At 39.5% G+C, this 19,697-nt stretch overlaps 1 protein-coding gene across 1 annotated transcript in view; it reads right to left on the reverse strand.

The window, feature by feature from the left end:
* Positions 1 to 6,948: 6,948 nt before the first annotated feature.
* The window catches only part of DNAAF9 (dynein axonemal assembly factor 9), a 66,243-nt gene continuing 53,494 nt past the window's right edge, over positions 6,949 to 19,697 (reverse strand). The window contains exons 31-38 of the mRNA XM_075709879.1: positions 14,388 to 14,523; positions 13,940 to 14,026; positions 12,716 to 12,822; positions 11,936 to 12,010; positions 11,571 to 11,773; positions 9,774 to 9,839; positions 9,037 to 9,130; positions 6,949 to 7,061 (exon numbers count right to left, since the gene is read on the reverse strand). Coding sequence (XP_075565994.1) covers positions 6,949 to 7,061; positions 9,037 to 9,130; positions 9,774 to 9,839; positions 11,571 to 11,773; positions 11,936 to 12,010; positions 12,716 to 12,822; positions 13,940 to 14,026; positions 14,388 to 14,523 — 881 coding nt within the window. The remainder of the gene's footprint in view (positions 7,062 to 9,036; positions 9,131 to 9,773; positions 9,840 to 11,570; positions 11,774 to 11,935; positions 12,011 to 12,715; positions 12,823 to 13,939; positions 14,027 to 14,387; positions 14,524 to 19,697) is intronic.

The following is a 19,697-nucleotide window of genomic DNA, read 5'->3' on the forward strand; positions in this document are numbered from 1 at the left end:
TGTATTTATAGGTGAAGTTTCCTCCTTTTAAGCGCTCCAGACGACGCTGTTGCAATATGCCTTCGTTAAGCCCAGGGCTGATGCCTGCAACGCGTGCTTGGAGAGAGGCACAAGAGCGACCGACCCGAGCTCCCAACTTTGTTCAGCACCCAGCGCGGCCGATTGCACCTCTAGCGCGCAACCGAAAGTGTGCCTGGTAGCACATCGACACGCCAGGGAGCTGTAATTCATGTTTTTGTGGAGGAGAGCATCCTGAATTCAGCCCAAAACGACTGCTTAATGCTGTGTCGTGTTGACGGAAGGGACCATAATTAAGCCGGTAGTCTCCACCACCAGATGTTCCAGCAAGTCTTGGTAAAGGACTTGTCCCTCTTCTTGAAAAAACCCCCAATACTTCAGTATTGGGATAATTTCTAGAAATTCCCAAATCACAAACAGCTCATCGCTTGTCACAGAGGTTTTTCTCTTTACAATCAAGCTAAAACAAGGGCTGTTACGAACAGAGCTCTACAGACGTACTCCTCCCGGCCAGAGCTCCAAAGAACTACGTGTACCGAGCTGACAGTCTCATTTCTGCAGCCTTCCTGTAAAAGCATTTCTCTGCAAAGAACATCTCTTACAGTCCTAGTAAGATGATGACTTTTACATTTTAATAGTCAACCACAAACCGATCTCAGGTTAAATCTTGAAAATCCAAAGGGAATGGAAGATGCAGAAACCAGGGCACAAAGGCAGCGAGCAGAGTTACGCACCAAAGAGCAAAATTCTCACCTGAATGATAATCCAGGCAGGCTTAAAAAAAAAAAAAGTAATAAAGAAGTCGCTTTTCTTTCATTGACCTTCAGCAACTTCGCTGCATTTGAAGAGCATCTGAAGAATAAACTCATGGCAAGACATGAATCAAGGCATGGGCCGAGACTCCAGATCTCCCTACCCAAGCACCCTGAGGGATGGTGGAACCCTCCCCCAGATCTCCCTACTCAAGCACCCTGAGGGATGGTGGAACCCTCCCCCAGATCTCCCTACTCAAGCACCCTGAGGGATGGTGGAACCCTCCCCCAGATCTCCCTACTCAAGCACCCTGAGGGATGGTGGAACCCTCCCCCAGATCTCCCTACTCAAGCACCCTGAGGGATGGTGGAACCCTCCCCCAGATCTCCCTACTCAAGCACCCTGAGGGATGGTGGAACCCTCCCCCAGATCTCCCTACCCAAGCACCCTGAGGGATGGTGGAACCCTCCCCCAGATCTCCCTACCCAAGCACCCTGAGGGATGGTGGAACCCTCCCAGCCACTTGGCCAGCGCTGCGATCTGGCCCAAAGGCTCGTATCGAGCTGTGCCCACGTTAGTAGTCACAGGACCCAAATGTCTTGGCAAAGCTGACACGTCAATGATGTTTTTTGATCTCTAGTCTAATACTGAAGCGAGAAGTGGCTGTTTCTCTCGGACGAGCACTATAGGATGATACAGAAGTTGTTTACTGTCCTGTTGACAGCATGTTCCACAAAGTCAAAGGCAACGACAGGTACTCAGCGGTTCAAAAGCAGCGGCTGCAGCCCGAGTGTATTTACAGGTTGATGTGTCCGTGCTTTCCAAAACTAGCTGCGTAGCAAGGGAAAAAATCCTGGATTTCAGTCAAAAGTCCACGCTTCAGAAGCTTCTATTTCTTGTGTGCGTATCCGGAGTACACAAAACACGCCGAATTTAACGTGCTGTTTTTACATAAACAGTTCATAAAAGTCAATCGAGTGCAAAACCTTGCTACCAAGAAAAAAACAAAGGCAAAAAGCATTCTCAAACTGCGACAGAAATCATCTGCAGATTTAGTTTAATCAGCAAACTGATCTGAATCACGCGCAGCCTCCCACTCAGCGACCGAAGCAGAAAAAAGGGTAAGGTGGGATTGCCCTCTCCATGGCAGCCTGATTTTAGTTCAGCCGAAGCTGATCTCGAAACTGCGGCCAATTTGTAAGCATACAAGGAGCAGGATTTAGCTCCTGCGTTTGTGTATATGCCGCTGTCAACTTACGGTTAAGCAGAGCTGTTGAAGGACAGAGATGGCAGGCGGGAAGCCGATTAAGCTCCTTCATCCTACAACTGGTTTTAGATTTTACCCAATTAGAAGCCCAAGCAAGAAGGTCTAAACCTAAACCAGCACTTAACCCCCCACAATTTCCTTAAATCTTTACATTGGAGTGTGAATATAAACTAGTCATCTTTCTGCCAGTTTAGAAAACTAACAAATTTTAAAAGAAAACTGCTCAATGCTTAAAAATTGAAGTTTACGACACAGTGAGTTTATTAAAGAAGTCAAAGGCAGACAGCAGATGGATACTGTTTATTGGTTCTTTCCATCACATCCGAGTTACAGGTGTAAAAGTCACACGAACTGCAGGTATAAACATGTAAAACAATACAAAAATAAATGGAAAGGTAATTTCATATTTATGGAATCAAGTTGTGTAATAAATACAATAGGCTAAAAGCTTCAATCACACAATTCAGTTTAACTGAAGTTACAGTAGTGTTTGTAAATACAAGTTTTTAACTTAAAAGTTGCAAATATTAAAGCATTGAGAACTAGTATAAAAGTGAATTTTGGCACATTGTAAAGTGAGAAGTGTTACATTAGTATCTGACCGTCAATAAACAAAGCAATTTCTCACTAGCTTTCTGAGGTACATTTTTAAACAATCTAAAATTAGATCAACAATGTGGTTCTAACAACTCACAGTTTACAATTCACTATACTAGTTACAATTTTTCCCTTTTAAGAATACCAAAGTATTCCAGAGCTTAAATCTGTGCAAATTCAGAAAAGTTTCAATTAAAAAATAGTAATAAAAAAAACTTATTAGGGAACTTTAACGTGCAACTTAAATCCTCCCTGCAATCAGTTTTGTTAATCACGAAAGTGTAAAATTGGACTAATACGAAATTGCACAGCGTAATATAAAATACTCCGAGATTGCAGCGCAGTTCAAGTTGCAGATGTTCCTCTCCTAAGTTTATCACATTTTTCTCCCTATAACTTCAGTAACTTCTGAGCACACTCATTCTCGGTGAGGGGAAAAAAAACACCACCACAAGCTGCTAACATGAAGGTCAGCAAAGCGGGTAAACCCCTTGAGGACTCTCAGCACTTCTTCACGGTATCAGAAATGCCTGGACACAAAGTTACTGTTATCAATTTTCAAAATACAGTAAAAGATAAAGGAACAGTGTAATGGCACTTTTTCTGTATCCAAACATTTGTGGTTGAGAAATGGTGCTTTTTTTTTTTTTTTTAGTTTCACAGTAGCTAAAAAAATTTTCAAAACTAAATCCTTAGAAGTATCTCAATCCTCACCTCAATGTCAAAAGAGTGAGGAACCCAGATTACCCTACAGATGGGGTTTGATACAGTACAAATATCTCTGACCAGAGAGTACAAAAGTTATGCTCTTCTCCTAAAAAAGTGCTGCTGATCGTTAGAAGGAACTCCAAAATAATCAGCAGCTGCTATTAAACTATCAGCAGCATCAGGCATTTACACATTTTAGTCCTCAAAGAGTTTTCTTTTAAACAGTTTAACCATTTGTGCTAATATTCTTCACTAGGTTAATTTTAAGTCCTTTCACCAAAACCGTTTCTCCTTTAAAAAAAAAAAAAGAGGGTGCAAGCAATACAACCCATGACATCCATTTATTTTACGCTTTGTGAATAAATGGTGTCATCTGCAAGGCACTACTATGTTTAAAGGATACCATTGTCACAGTTTCACTATTTCGGTATTTTTTTTTTCCTGTTTTAAAGTCACAGTTAAAAACTAAAAAAAAAATAAAATTGAGGTAATCAAATTATTTCAATACCAAAATATATTAATTGAAATAGTACCAGTATGGTGAAAGGTCTTTATAATACACAGCTATTACCACATAGCATGCAGTACAGTATATAAGTATACTAGGCCTTTGTTCTGAGCTCTTCTGCTTCAGTTTTTAAGGAACAGCTCAATTTGCACAGTAAGCACGCCAATTTTGAATACTTATTTCCTTTTTCTTCACAGGGCGTCTCACTTGTAATTACAACTCGCTACGCCAACCCCAGATGAATCAGCCCCATCGACATTTATTTTCGAGAGCTGCACAAATTGGAGTTCTTAAAAAGAGTTCAGCAGAGCAAAATAAGCTACAGTATCTTCATCTATCGTTCAATCAATTGCACTTAAACCTACTCTGTTATTGACTTACAGGTTGAGACGAAGCATCGACGAAGTGCCTGCTGCCCCAACCCCTGGTATTTCTTCTGACATTACACAGTCATACCACTAGTCTAGAAATATGGCTTTGCAGATTAGATAACTTGTACTGAAAAGGAGCACGCTGGGTTTACACTAAGTTTATTGGCAAAGAACTATAATTTGCTAAGAATTTTCTAATGCCCCTTTTTATTGCGGTGTTACGACCGGAATTTTCTACTCTAATAATCCCGGTCTGATAAATCGTTTCATGCAACCAACTGTACTTAGTTTGTAAACACCCGCTAGCCCCCCAAATCCACTGCTAGCTACGTTTCCTCTACCAGGCACTACAGTATATTAAGACTAAAGTATAGCCATGCATAGATAAACTCACGAGCCTTATCACGATGCTCTATACCTGTAATATGGGTTACCCCAGAAAGCCTAGAAACACAAACTAATCGCTGGCTTTTATTGTACTTTAACAGGATACAAGGAGTTTATAAAGTCTCGTGGTGTGCAAAAAAAACAACAAAAAAGATTTCTTAAATTCAGACAGCTTTTTAAATCTAGTAAGAAAGCTAGTAACGAAACCTTATCAACATCTATATCCCAATCTGCAGCACCTGGAATTCCACCTCTGCACTGTATAACCACCACAGCGCAGGCACCGAGCCAGCTAGTAGCAACGTGTACTGAAAGTCTACCTAAAAGGTGTTTCAGTTTTTGACAGGCTTATTATTAAATTTCAGCTATTTCAGATTCCAAAGGTAAAAAATGTATTTCTTAAGTAAGGCATAAAAATGGATGTAGCCTTAGCTTTGATGGCAGGAGTTAAATCTCATTTTCCTGCCACAGAAAGAGACTGCATGGACATGTTATATGTATTTTAAGTGTACTGTAAGAAATTATTCATTCAATTTCTTACTGCATTACATACATCTAACCAAAAAGAAAAGCTGCGGTTGTATTAAAAGATTGAGCTGTTCTTAAGGCGAAGGAATATGAAAATAAAAAACTCCTCCTGCACTGTTTTCACTTGACTAAATTCTGAACACACAGCAGGCTACAATAATCTGCTTATTCAAATAAGCTTCAATAAATACCTTTAAGTAGCTGCTAAGGTACCTTATAGTCCTTCAGTCAGTGAAGTCTCACTTAAAATTGTACTAAATTAAGTTAAAGGACAAGTTGCCAGAATTCCTGTTCTGATACCACTTAGTAACTATAAAGGTTTTGTTGTGAGTACTTAAAACCTGGTGTATCAGCTTAGTGAAATATTATGGCGTGCAAATTCTTCTGAAAGCTTTACAAACAAGTTCTGCCATATTTCAAGTATATCTTTTGATATTTTTTACCTTTGGAAATAAGTCATTTTCATGAAAAGGAATTCTTTAGCTAAAGAATCTTCCTCTTCTCCTGCTTTGCTTAGTTTTTAGTACTGAAATAAGAAATCCTTCCGAAATAATCTTTTAAGCAACAGCAGGTTGCAGATTACCGCCATTCATATCATATATTTTCTAGAACACCAATAACAACACTGGGAAGAAAGCAAGATATCTCCACTTATCTCGTTTCACCCTGAAATGTATAAACATCTTTTCTTTAGAAAAGTCAGAATTTCAACTGCAGATTCAAGCTGTGCACAGGCTATGAGACATGCTGTCCCCTTAGAAAAAAGCCGATGCCTAAGATGTTCCCCATTTCTCGCTTTAGAACACCCTAACAGCAGTAGCATTAGGTACTCTTCCGAGTTTTTGAAATGCTCCCCCATTTCTCGCTTTGGGAACACCCTAACAGCTGTAGGATTAGATACTCGTCAGAGTTTTTGAAATGTTCCCCCATTTCTCACTTTGGGAACGCCCTAACAGCTGTAGGATTAGGTACTCCTCCGAGTTTTTGAAATGTTCCCCCATTTCTCGCTTTAGGAACACCCTAACAGCAGTAGCATTAGGTACTCTTTGAAGTTTTTTTTAATTGTCCCCCCATTTCTTGCTTTATGAACACCCTAACAGCTGTAGGATTAGATACTCCTCCGAGTTTTTTAATTGTCCCCCCATTTCTCGCTTTGGGAACGCCCTAACAGCTGTAGGATTAGGTACTCGTCAGAGTTTTTGAAATGTTCCCCCATTTCTCGCTTTGGGAACACCCTAACAGCTGTAGGATTAGGTACTCTTTGGAGTTTTTGAAATGTTCCCCCATTTCTCGCTTTGGGAACACCCTAACAGCTGCAGGATTAGGTACTCGTCAGTTTTTGAAATGTTCCCCCATTTCTCGCTTTGGGAACATCCCCCAATCCCACATACTGAAGTACAGCACTGCTCATCAATGCTCCTGTGCAACAAGTTTCAAGGGACATCCAGAGATTAAAATGGTTTGATCATCTGCACGACGGACCAATTCCACGATTACATTCTGACCTACTAGGAAATAATAGTTTTGCTTCTTTTTCTTCTTCTTTTGAATAAGTTTCCACTACTAGCCAGAGATTCCAGGTGATGCTTTTTACAGTCTGGAATTAAGGTGAAGTGGAAGCAAACCTGACAGTACAAACAGCTAAGCAGTTACCATATTAAAATGCCAACCTTACAGGAATGATCTCTTATTAGTTTTAAAAGGAGTGCTGAAAACTGACATTTCACTTAATTTTCTAGTTAACCAGCAAGGACAACAGCATTTTTGGTTACTGACAGCAGGTGGTTCAGAAATGCACAGAACGCACGTGCTTATGTCTTCTGCTCAAAGAGATCATGATACTCTTGTTCTTCGAGTTCTCTGTTGTACTTCTCTATTTCCCTGTTGGCTTCTTCCAAGTAATCATTCATGAATTGGTCCATTACTGATTTTGACAAACTAAGGAAAAACATTTGTGCAAATAGAGTGTATTAGAAAAGAATCATAGAATCATAGAATCGTTGAGGTTGGAAAAGACCTTTAAGATCATCCAGTCCAACCATTAACCTACACTACCAAGTCCATCACTAAACCAATTAAGGGGAGAGTAGCAACCCCACGCCTCCTGGCTTGGTGGCTGGATCATTTATAATGAAAGTAAAAACTAGGAATCATTAAGATTGGAAAGGACCTCTAAGATCATCAGCCCAACCATCAACCCAACACCCCCATGCCCACTAAACCATGTCCCCAAGTGCCACCTCTGCCCGTTTTTTGAATGCCTCCAGGGATGGGGACTCCACCACCTCTCTGGGCAGCCTGTTCCAATGCTTGACTGCTCTTTCTGGGAAGAAATTTTTCCTAATATCCAATCTAAACCTCCCCTGGCGCAGCTTGAGCCCACTTCCTCTTGTCCTAACATACAGGTTTCAAGGATGTGCCAGTTCAGGGACACTTCCTGAGAGCAAAAATTCAATATACTACCTGCCCAGAGTTCCGCAGACAAACCTAACCCCAACTACTACTCTGTATTACTGGGGAATAAAGGAGCAGCACAACAGACATTTCCTAATCATGAGGAAGAATATAAAACCAGCAAAACTACAGCAGGTTTGCAGATGTTGACAGCTATTTTGGTTCAGTGGAAGTCTAAAACACTCTGTCCAAAATTCCAATCATCCCGAAGTGGTTAACCAGTGCCTGTATCTTTTATTACCAAACACCAAGATGGTGGTGGAGTAAAGACCCAGTGAATACTGAAGTCCAAATCTGCTGTTAAGGTATACTGGCAGAAAACAGCCTAACTAGGAGCTTACCCTGCAGACAGAAGTCTGTCGGTTTAAAATTTTAAAGTTGTCCCATAAGGCAGAGAAAATAACTTTGTTCTTATTCCAAAACAGGCTCACAGAACCCACTTGGATTTTTTTAAAGTTTGTCAAAGTTAAAAGTAAACTGGGAATATAAAACTAAATTTGAAATTTCAGTAATAGAACAAAGATAAAAGCAATAGAAAGTTATGGAAACAAGAAAGAACGGAAATACACTGGAACATTAGTATTAATCTAGCGTTTCTTGCCAAAGACAAAAACATGATCAGGTTTAAATTAAAAAATAAAAATAATTTCTGGAAAGAAATCCAAAGGACCCTACTTCAGCTGTAGTTCACGTTCTGTAACTGATACCAAACAAGACCAGCGAGGACAGCGCATTTACAAATGTGTATATGCCACAATTTGATAAGTAAATCATACTGCTTGCTAAGCTGAAGTAATTTTAAAATAAGGCTTTACTTGCTTAAGTGAGTTTAAAAAGTGAATACAAAAAAATGCACCTCCATGCCTAATTCTGAACACCCTGTTCATATTACTGCATTGCATCCAATAAGGTTTTTCTCGTACCGAGTTACAAAATGAGAGCGATCATTTAACATCAGCTTCACCGCAAAGATACATGGCAGAAAAAAGGATGCTGTAGTAAAATCTAAACCAACCCTGATTGTTTTTACTTCAGTGTGTGCATGCACAGGCATGCACACAAAATTATATTCATTTGGAAGTTTTATCAGTCATGACCAGGCATTAAGCAATAATACAGCACTATTTGGTTTGAAAATTATTTCTTTGACAAGCTGTGGTCCACAAATTACTCTCTGCGTGAGCTCATGTACAGTTTTGGGATTGTTTTGTTGGTTCTATTCTGCTTCTTAGATCGTATCTCTGAAAAAGTGTTCTCATAGTAAGCTTTAAATGGCAAGTAGCCATGCACAGATTTAAGGAACAAAACTTTTCACTTCATATTACTACCTGCAAATCAAACTGGCTCTTCACCATGTCACCTGCTTTGACAGTACATTTCGGATATGCATAGCCTGTTGCCTACCTAAAACCTTCACCAAAAAAACCCCACATTTTAAAGGATACATGGATGGTAATCCATTTTGTCACCAAAAAAATTCACAAATTGAGTCCCGTTGTAAAAATAACCAGCTGGAAGCGGATCCAAGTGGCGTTTCACCTACATTAAGAAAGAATATGCTGTACATTAAACATTTAAAACTACTGAGAGACAGTCCTAACAAACTTAAATAGAAAAAAGAAAAATTCCGTCTGCTGAATTTAGCAGCCGAGGAGGAAGGTATGGCTCCTGGCTATGAAGGAGCGCCCTGAAAAGACAGTATGACAAAGGACGTCCATATAGACTAGGGGAGTTAGCTACAGCAACGCTACTCATAGCCATGCCAAACTTCTAGGAACCCAACTCCAAAGATAGCATTTACAACCTAAAGGTAGTTGATGAGGGCAGGATTAGGCATTTGGGATCCTAATTTGCAAGTGACAACCTGCACAGGACAGAGCAGGGAGAAAAGATGGGGAAAGACCACTACAGTAACCAAAAGCATACGTTTGTTCAACATCGGACAATTCCCTCTGCTTTTCAGAGTTAACTTGAAGCCCTGAGACAACACCAAGATTTATATCTCAAATCCCCCCTGGACAGTCTCAGTTGTGTTTCAAGCATATAAAAAGACAGTAAGTGCCACAATAATTTAGTGCTCAGCACACTTGTTATGGCAAGTATGAGAGGTGCTCTATCATACAAATGGATATTTAAGAAAATCAGCCAGACGAAGGACTTGCTATTAATTGCTTCTACTTACGTGAATGTTCTTTATTTCCTGAAGGGTTAGCATTCCTCTGGTTTTCAGGGCTTTCCTCTGAGGTTTCTGTATGAAGAATTAGACCCCAGTTATATACCTACTGAGTGACAATGTCATATTACAGCTTAGTTGCATTAAGAAAAAAACCCCTTAAACACAGAAAAGTAAGTTCTTCTTGAAAACGTGGGTAAAGGCAGTGAAATCCATGATCACATGCTATCATGCTCAAGCCCAGCACAGAAATGCTCCTTTTAGAAGCATGTATTTTAAAAATTAATTTCTAGACAGAATTATTCAATTATATTAAGGCACTCACAACTATGTTCTGAAAACAAAAGTAAAAATTAAGTGATCTTACATAAGGCATCGTTAGCGATGACAAACCTAAAAGGATTTTAAATAATACAATTTTAATACAGCTCTACCGCAAAAAAAAAGAAAAAATTGGCACATGAACAGAAAAACAATCTCGTTTTTAGTCTGAAAAGTTTTATAATTCGTTTCTTCCATGCAGCATACAGTAACTCTCAGAACTATCTGAAACCCTTAATTAACCGTGACTAGGAGACTGTACAAAGACTATTTGTAGTCTTGAACTGCTCAAAGAGGAAGCACTTCACACTTGAGGTAGCGTTTGTTTTTAAGTTCCAAGTTTTCTAAAATTAAAACAGTATTCCATACAGTGCTTTCTTACATATCAAAAGCGTTTGTCTCCATATATTACCCATGCGATATACACAGAGCATGACATATCATCACCAAAAATGTGTACTTCACGGAAGTAACACAACCTGCTAAGAGAATAGGGGTGAGAACCTGAAGATCCTTAGAAACAGCTCCAACAACGGTCTGCAGGAAACTTGTTTCCCTTCCTACTTTAGAGATACTATGCAAATCCTAAGCCATAAAGAAGTAACCACGAGTATTAAGTAACAAACGTTCCAAAACGGGCATCACGAAAGGGCACAGTTGGAGCTATAGGCTCAGGTTCCAACTTGACTGCTAAAACACGCAATCTGTATGGTTGAACAGTTTCTGTCCAAGTATATTTCTGAATCAAACCTCAAGACTCACTTCCTAAGACATTAATGTGCAGCCTGGCAAAAGTCATGCCTACTGGTATTACTTAGTTGCGTAGCAGCGAACCATCTTGTCCTGCACTCCTGGTCAGGTCATGCCAGTCATTGCAGGAAGTTAGCAAGACACCACAACTGCAAAATGCGCCTTCTAGGCTCCTTGTGACGCGCATATTCCCTGTTCCCTACTCCGACTTCTATTGCATAGGTACATTAGCCATGCAGAAATACATGAAGTCTTACATAGCTGCACACTTGACAAATTAAGCAAGACAAAATGAAAAAAAAATTATACCCTCCATTTCAGTGGATTACTTCCAAGGAGGCTTAATTTAGTGAATCAAAACAAATTTTCAGCTTTGCAGTGTTCAGGTACTTCAAGAAGATTTATTTCATACTACACTTTAGCTTTTGGCAATCATGCCTCTGCTAAATCATCTTGTGTTTATTCTGGACATACTCCATTTGCTCAAGCGTTCAAAAGCAGACCGATCCATGAATATGCTGTAGCAGATATTAAAACAATACACAAATTACAATACACATTTGCAAGTTAGTCCTCTGTCTGAAATACATTTACACCCTGGCATGCTAATACCTTGGTAGAAGAGAAAGGAGATTTAAAAAAAAAAAGTTTCATCAAGACACTCAGATTTCTCCTTTTGTCGTTGAGCAATGCCAAAACAGATCAGACTGAACAGAAGTAAACATGCCCACGAACCTGTTTTGCAGTTTCTCTGAGCCAGTCTTTTATATCCTCTTCCTTAAGAGAGCAGCCAATGAACACAAGGAAGCACTCCTGTTGACTGCTGCAATCTCTGGTATCGCTTCTTGAATCAGGAGGAGTTGGCCCCTCCTGAACAGGCACCAGGCTTAGTGAATTAGATGATGTGTTGTGACACACTTCAATTACTTTATCAGAATCTAACAAGGAGAAGACAGAAGAAAGAAATGTCTTGATAATTGCTAATCTAATTTAACATCAACACATTGGTGTAGGCAGAATACAGTACATAAAAAGGTTTTCAAATAAACAAACATGCAGTGCAATCACAAGACAACACACAAGCAGTAATTTGCCCTTACCTGAAAACTTAACTTTGCCCATGATGTGATAAATATTTCCAGAAAATGGACTTGGCTTGAGCAATGACTTAATTGCTGTTTGAAACAAAAGACAAACAGATTCTCTCACTTTTTTTTCCTTCTTGGTGTAGCTTCTGGTCAGACCTATGCTACAGGTCTCTAATCCACATCTTAGTGCTTCAGGGGAAAAAGCTGCAGTGTCCCCCGGAGCCCCACTACATAACATTTCTATACGTTCTCATTTCTTTGCTATGGGGTAGGTGGGAAATAACATGTGTTTGGCATAATGAATGCTTACAGCGGGTGTGGAAAGTAAAATGGTGCTCCTTAACCCTGTTTTGCTAAGGAAAGAAGGAAAGGTATGATTATGTATCTGCTCTAGTAGCCTAACACACAGAGTTGAGCCTATTTTCTAACAACTACAAAGAATTATTTGGCATAAAAAGTAGAAGCTGATGCTCACTTATAAACTGTATTTCAACACTACTAAATAAAATCAAACATAAAATGAAAAGCAAACATATAAAGATAAGTGTCTCAGCCTCCAGAAACCAAAAATTAAATTAGATTTTCATCTGAACAAAATCATGGGCCAGTTTTCCAGAGCAGACACTAAAGAAGATGATTTACTGTATTTTAAGGAAGGAAAGCTGAATTTTCAATTAAAAGTTTACTTCAGCGATAATTAAATAACTGTGCTACGTCAATGCCCACCTTCCCCTCTATTCCTCAGTATTTCAAACCTGGATTTATATCAAGGCAGTCAAAGTTCATTTGTACCTTTACATTTGGTCACAAATCGTGTTTTTTCTAGAGGACGGTTAAACCATACACAGATCTGAACCATCGGAGGGAAGACCGACCCAGCTCCATATTTACCTTCATACCTTAAACCAAAAAACAAACACACACCTTCAGCATAGAGAAAACACACACACTTGTGCTTTTCATCTAACAAACTTCCTAAAAGGAAGAGCTATTATTTCACCACAGGTAAGCCTTGCTCATAGGAAGAAAAACACAAAGCTTTCTTCTTTAAAACTTCCATGAAAATGTGGTATTCACAGTATTAGGTTGTTCAAAGTGCTCAGGACTCCTTTTGATGCTCTTCCTATTGCAATTGTTTTTTTCTTACATACTCTCTACATGCTACCCTTGCATACTATCATCAAATAGATTAACAGTTGTCCAAAAGTTTTAAATACTTGCTTTTCCTCCTTTCTCTCTCCCCCTTTGGCTCCATGCAGTCCACAAGCAGCTCCGACATCCCAGGCTTTGTGCCAGCTTACTTTAGGAGCCTTACTTGCATCCAATTTAGAGCAAGAATTATGCATAAACATACATACATACAGGACTGGCAAGGTATGGTAAATAAACCGTGCGTCCAGCACTATAAACCTAACTAGAAAACAGTCTGCCAGGAGTTATAATGGCTGACAGGTTTACATTTTCTGCCAAATAGGTGCAGCACAGATAACTGCAACAAGATGTGTACAGAACCCTGAACCGTGAAAAATATCCCTCATTATTAAATGGAAAGCTTGGTATCATGTATTATCGTGCCCTTAGCCTCTGCCAAGACTGTCAATAACGTTGCTGGGTTTTATGAATAATTGTTCTGCTAATAGCTAGACTGACATAGCAAGTTCATTCCAGTAAGGCTGAATAGCTGTCAGAATGAAATTACTCCAGTCATTATTGACCTCACCCATCCCAAGCCTTCCCAGCTTACTCCCAGAGGGTTCTTTTCTATTCTTCTGAAAAGCAACAGTAATCTTGCCATTGATTTAAATGGTGTCCAGAAAAGATCCTTTTCCCCATAAAAGGACGGCAAACGTGTATCTACTAAGAATACTCATCAGCTCTCTTTTAAAAATGATTTACAAAGCTATTGCCTGTTCCAAATGAGTAGTCTTGAAAAAATATAAATTAAGTTAGTGAGACTTTTTAATCTTCAAGTTAATTAGAAAAATAGTTTTAATATATCTCAGTCTAGATACTTGCCAGCCAGGATACATTAAATACCGAGCTCTCATCATCTGAGGATTTGAAAAACTGCTTTCTGAAAGAATTAATTCAATATCCTCGTTCCTAGGAAGAGATAAAGATGAAGATTTTTAATTTTTTAAGTTCAATAAAATGGCTACTATCTGTATGCTACTTACATAAACCAGAATGTGTTAGTGACAGTAAAATTAAGAGTATTTTTCCCATAGTATGACAGTAACAGTAACATAAGTCATACTCTGCAAACAAAACCATACATTTCCTAAGCCATATATTTATATGACCATAAATGTGAAGGGAAGATGACTTTTGCATGAGAAGCAATTAAGAAAAATCTGCATCTCCTTTGTATAAGTTATGAGAGTAAAAGAAGAGAATACAAGTTTCTAAGTGCATGTGTCCCATCTGACAAAAGTGACAAATACCGGACAGTGATTAACGTTACCTAGTTACAACTCCATTTTCTGCCAAGATGAATGAAACAGCAGGATTTGCCGCCCGGATAAGGCTCTGCAGTTGCATAAGGAGTGGATGCTTCTGATCCGTAGCATGACTTGTGAAAACCACGTTACTCACTAGTCCTGCGTAAGGAAATCAGAGGATAGTTCACAGAAGCCAGGTATGCAACAGTGACTAGTAAACAATTAAGTAATATAACAGCCGTTCTTCTCTTATTTTCCTTCCATCTCACTACATTAACGTGACTAAGGAAAAAAATCCAACAAAAACACACAAGCAAGGAACTTTTCATCTCTTGCCTGCCCAGCAAAAACCCAGAAGCCCATCTAACTTCACACATGAACACTGTGGAATAACCAAATGCAAAATTATCGTTAACTATTTATTTTGCAGCTGCATCTAGAGGGCAGCCAGCTCAGAAGCCCATTCTGTCACAACCCGTAGACACGCAGGAATGACACGTCCTGATGGAGACAACGCTTTCAGTCACTGGAATGACTCAAGGGGAAAGAGGCAGGATGTTGTAATCTGTGGGTTCTTATGATTCAGTGAAAACAATCTTACAAAAAAAAAAAAAATCAAAAACATGAGCCTACCAGTACAGTGCAGTCACTGAAGATGACTCAACTAGTGAGGAAGACCTGCTTTGCCAAAACACAGCTATACCAGGTCAAGGCATTTTTCTTTCAATTAGACAGTCCGTGTAACAGAAGCAATTTAGACTCAATTAATCAAAAGAATCAATTACTTAAAAGGATAAATTCGTATGAGAACCAATTTGAGAAGGACTAGTTTAATAAAAAACAGTAACGTTTAAAGCCTCTTGGCAAGTTCAGTGTGTAAAAAGATAGGCTAAACAGCTAAAAAAACCAAAACAAAATAAAAAATCAGTATTTCAGACTGTGACAGTTGCCACTTCCAAAAACAAGAAGAGTTTGGCGTTTTTTTGTCTCTGTTTTTAAAGAAAGACCCTAAAATGGTATTCCGACAGCACATCTGAACCCGCAGGGCATCAAAAAAAAGACAACAAACAATAGGATAACTATTTGTCCTGAGCCCCAATTCCCAAAAACACTCAGCTGTGTCACCAGAAAAGCAATTCCTTTTTCAGACTTAACAGTATCCCTTCACCTTGCACCTAGTGCCACCAATTTCACTGAAGAAACGGTTACTCTTCTGAAGAAAAAGCTTTCCGAGATTTGAAGATGGCAATAGAGTCTTCATGTTGTACCTGCTGTCTTGCCAGGTATAAGACAAGTTTTGCGTTAAGTGAGAACCAGCTGCTGCTACTGCCGATGCCTCTGAAGGCAATCAGAAATAACACACCAACCATCCCAGCCATCAAGCCTCGGGCGCTGGAAGGGACCTCATTAAGGAAAAAAACGCGAGATGACATATCATAGAATCATTGAATCGTTTAGGTTGGAAAAGACCTTTCAGATCATCCAGTCCAACCATTAACCTACACTACCAAGTCCACACTAAACCAATCAAGGGCAGACTAGACTAGACCATGTCCCCAAGTGCACTTATCCAACTAATTTCAGTGTCACAAGATCTCTGCTTTCCAATTAGATCAAGAAGGCGTTACATCAGAACGAACTTCAGCCTAGCTCCTCAGAGAGATTGTAGTGCCAACTCTCCGGCACTCCCTGGATGTCAATATTGTCCCGAATGTGTAAGGAATGCTATTTCTTTGCTCAAGATGTGCAGCTCATTTCAGACGCTTTCCTGTAACTACAGGTACGGTGTAGGACAGAACAATAAATCCTTGACTATCCATGAATGATTGAACGGGGATGCATTTCCCCTGCCCCCAACTCGTCGCTATTTGAAGTGGAATACGTAATGAACCTCACACCGTGACCTGCTGCCTACAGTTATTCCTGAGCTTTACAGACGCCTTTAAAGTACGCTAATCCTTGCAGTACCTTCTTTACGCAGACATTTCTATACCAAATGTTTCTGGGCTACTTATGCCATACGCTCCCAGTCACCGTTACTTGCTTCACTGACCCTTTCAAATGAGAATTTTAATAATAGCCCAAGCAAATTTCCATCATTAGTACTTCTCTTTTTTTAATCCCCCACAGAACTTTCCACTCCAATTTCAGAAACATCTAAGTTTTCTCCAATACGCAGTTCTCGAGAGAGACGGGGAGGGGGGACGGAACAGCAAGCACGCTTAGAAATGTAAGTCACATGCATGCTTGAAATTATTATGTAGATCATGCAATTAAGATGAGCAGCATGAATAAGCTAATCAACAACCACCACATTGCGGGTGTGCGACGCGCAGAGGGTTTTTTCCTTAATATCCCCAAACTTGATATTGATTTAAAAGTCAAGTTTAATTAAAAACACAGTTATACTTTCTGTGAAGTTGGCACAGAACAATAAAAAGGCTGTATTACATGAATGCAACGAAGCATATATTACAGTTAGAAGCGCTATGCCTTGGAGAGAATAGGTAATCGTCAAGGACTAAGCTGGCAAAGCTTAAAGTTAAGAAGATTCAAGGAATAAAACATCTAGCAAACCAGAAACCTATGCATCTTCTCTCACGTTCCTCACCCATACTCTTTCTCCATCACTCCCCACTTTTGCGCTTGTCTAAGGGGAACAGTTTTTGGGCACTGGCTGTCATTCTTGCTTGTAAACTCCCACGCAACCTCGGCAGTAACAGAGGACTGCTCAGAGCCGGGGAACCTGCAAGCTTTGGCTCTGCACACACCTGTGCGTAAATCTTGTAGGTGCCGGTATCCCACAAAAACTGGCCCTGGGTTAGCAGGCAACAGACCACGATGCTGAACTTATTGTCTCCCAAAGGGAGTTTGGTACCTGGTGTGCAACACTCCACTCCACACGCTGAGTCGAGATACCGGTTTTATTTCATTTCTGTGCGGAGATGGGTGCTAGGCGGTAATTCCACAAAGCTAGCACACCAGACGGGACTTTCTCTGCCTTATTTATACACAAAACTTACAGAGTGAGTAATTGTCCTTTTTACACTGATTGGTTAGTCATTACCATCCTATCTAAATTGAGTCGGTGGTTGTCATCTCCCCCTGCAGGAATTACCTTTCCCCCAGTTACTGTTTTGGGGCAATTGTCCAGTTTTTCCAGCACCTTCTGGGGTAGGATGTTCCCTTTTAGCAGTTTCTCAGTACTTCTTCAAGGTCCAGCTGCTCCAGGATGTCTTTGGTTAAAGGATACTGAATGTTTGTTCTTCTGATTAGGGATTATTAAGTGTGGTGGTCATTCCACAAAGCTAGCACCCATCTCTGTGCAGAAATGAAATAAAATCGGTATCTCTGCTCAGTGTGTGAATTGGATTGTTGCATACCGGGTAACGAACTCCCTTTGTGAGACAACAAACTGACCGACAGGTCGTGTAATCCAGAAAAAAAATTAGCTTTCTGAGAACGGGGAACATGCCTACATAGCTTTAGTAACAAATAATTTTGACCTTTTCTATTTAAATTGTCGCTGCCATCTCTGTTTCTACTGCATTTTGAAGACCACCCAGTTTTGTTTAATTCCTTATTTATACACTCATGTAAAGAAAAAAGAAAAAAAAAAAATCTTTGCAGCTTGGGGAATAGCATGTTCAATAGAAGCAGCAATGAAACAGGAGGCATAGATTAAGAATATGTATGCTTTACAAAAATAATGGATCCTCTTTGCTCCCAAACGTACAATGGGCATATTTAACAATGGTGATGTTTTAATCTGTAAAACAACTTCATGTAAAACACAAGAGATGCCAACGTGCCCTTAGACTAGTAAGGTGTCATTTTACAGCTTCTGTGCAAGAAATTAAAAAAAAAAAATTTAAAAAAAAAAAAAAAGAAGAGAAGCATATTTGGAAGGAGCGAGACAAAAGGAAATTACAGCAAGGTTGGTTTTTTTTTTTTGAAAGTTTACACGAGCATGCAAGGAGAGAAAACAAAACTGCTGAAGTTGGTCACTCTGCTCAAGGCTTTATCAGTTCTCCCTGATCTTCACCTGTTTCCATTAGTCTTGTGGCTTTCCAAGCAGAAAGTGTCATGTCATGCTGTCAAATGATGTCACGTTGACAGTATGCACAGGGACCCTTTCAGAAAGCCACATGACAGAAGGGCCCTGGAAAGCAGCAGCAAAAGGCTAACCCTACTCACTCCAAAATGTGCAAGATAGCTACGTGGACAAGGTAAGCACCCAAAAGCCTAATTCCTACTTGCTTATAGCCATACTTGTCTTATACTGGCATTGCAGGTTTCTGTTTTCAGATTTCTACAACACCCGGTACGACACTGTCTTGGCCCACTGATGCTGCAGTAACACAAACAATAATATTGGGGTGCATGACACAAAAAAAAGTAGGACAAATATCTGTCAAAGCGAATGTCTCATTAAATATTACTATTATTGCACTAGAAATGAATTCTCAATTATGCAGAAGTAAATTCTCTACTATACATGTGGTACAATTCTGCATTTGTCTGGAAAGTTTAACAGTGTACCACATCTCAGTTCAAAGCATACTTTTCCTCCTAAAACTTTTTTTACACAGAAAATGCCCCTGTTCATGGGAAACAATTTGCTTTACACAAACAGACCTCTAGGCTATCTAATGTCACATTTTGTATCTGAAAACTAGATGACAAAACCTTGCAACATGCAGAAGTAATTCACCGCCCGAAGAACATTCTTCTAACCTCCGGTATTTTCCCTTCTTTCAGCATTTGGACCATAGGAAAATTAACTATACTTGTCCTAAGCATTTTCTAGTTCCTCCTTGAACTATGACAAATTCTCACCCAATCAGGTCTGTACAACTGCACTTTAAAAAAGATAGCTTTGAGTATTTTTTTTTTTTATTCTGTCATAAAACAAAAAGGCATGCTTGCACTCTTCTCAGTAGTTACTGATACTTCATCATATTCTTAACTCTTAACATTCTCCTGCTCTCTTCAATTTCACCCATGGCTATAATCACGATAGCTATCTATGGCTCAGTTCCCCAATTTGTAGCAGCAACCTTTTTCTCCAAATAACAATAAAATGCTGATTTATACAAAAGCACCTACATACTTTGCAGCTTGTTCACAACTTCCTTCTTTTGGATTTTATTCTTTTAGGCTTCCTTCACACATGAGTAGAAGCTGGCATAATTCTGGCAGCAAAACAGAGCACTACAGAGTCTAAACAGTCACAACAGGCGTGCAGCATCCTACTCTGACAACTGTATTTAAATACAAACATAAAAATTACAGTCCTGCAGTTCACTTGGGAAGACATGAGTGTAAGATCA

The sequence above is a fragment of the Pelecanus crispus genome, chromosome 4, assembly GCF_030463565.1.
Source record: "Pelecanus crispus isolate bPelCri1 chromosome 4, bPelCri1.pri, whole genome shotgun sequence".
NCBI classification, from domain to species: domain Eukaryota; kingdom Metazoa; phylum Chordata; class Aves; order Pelecaniformes; family Pelecanidae; genus Pelecanus; species Pelecanus crispus.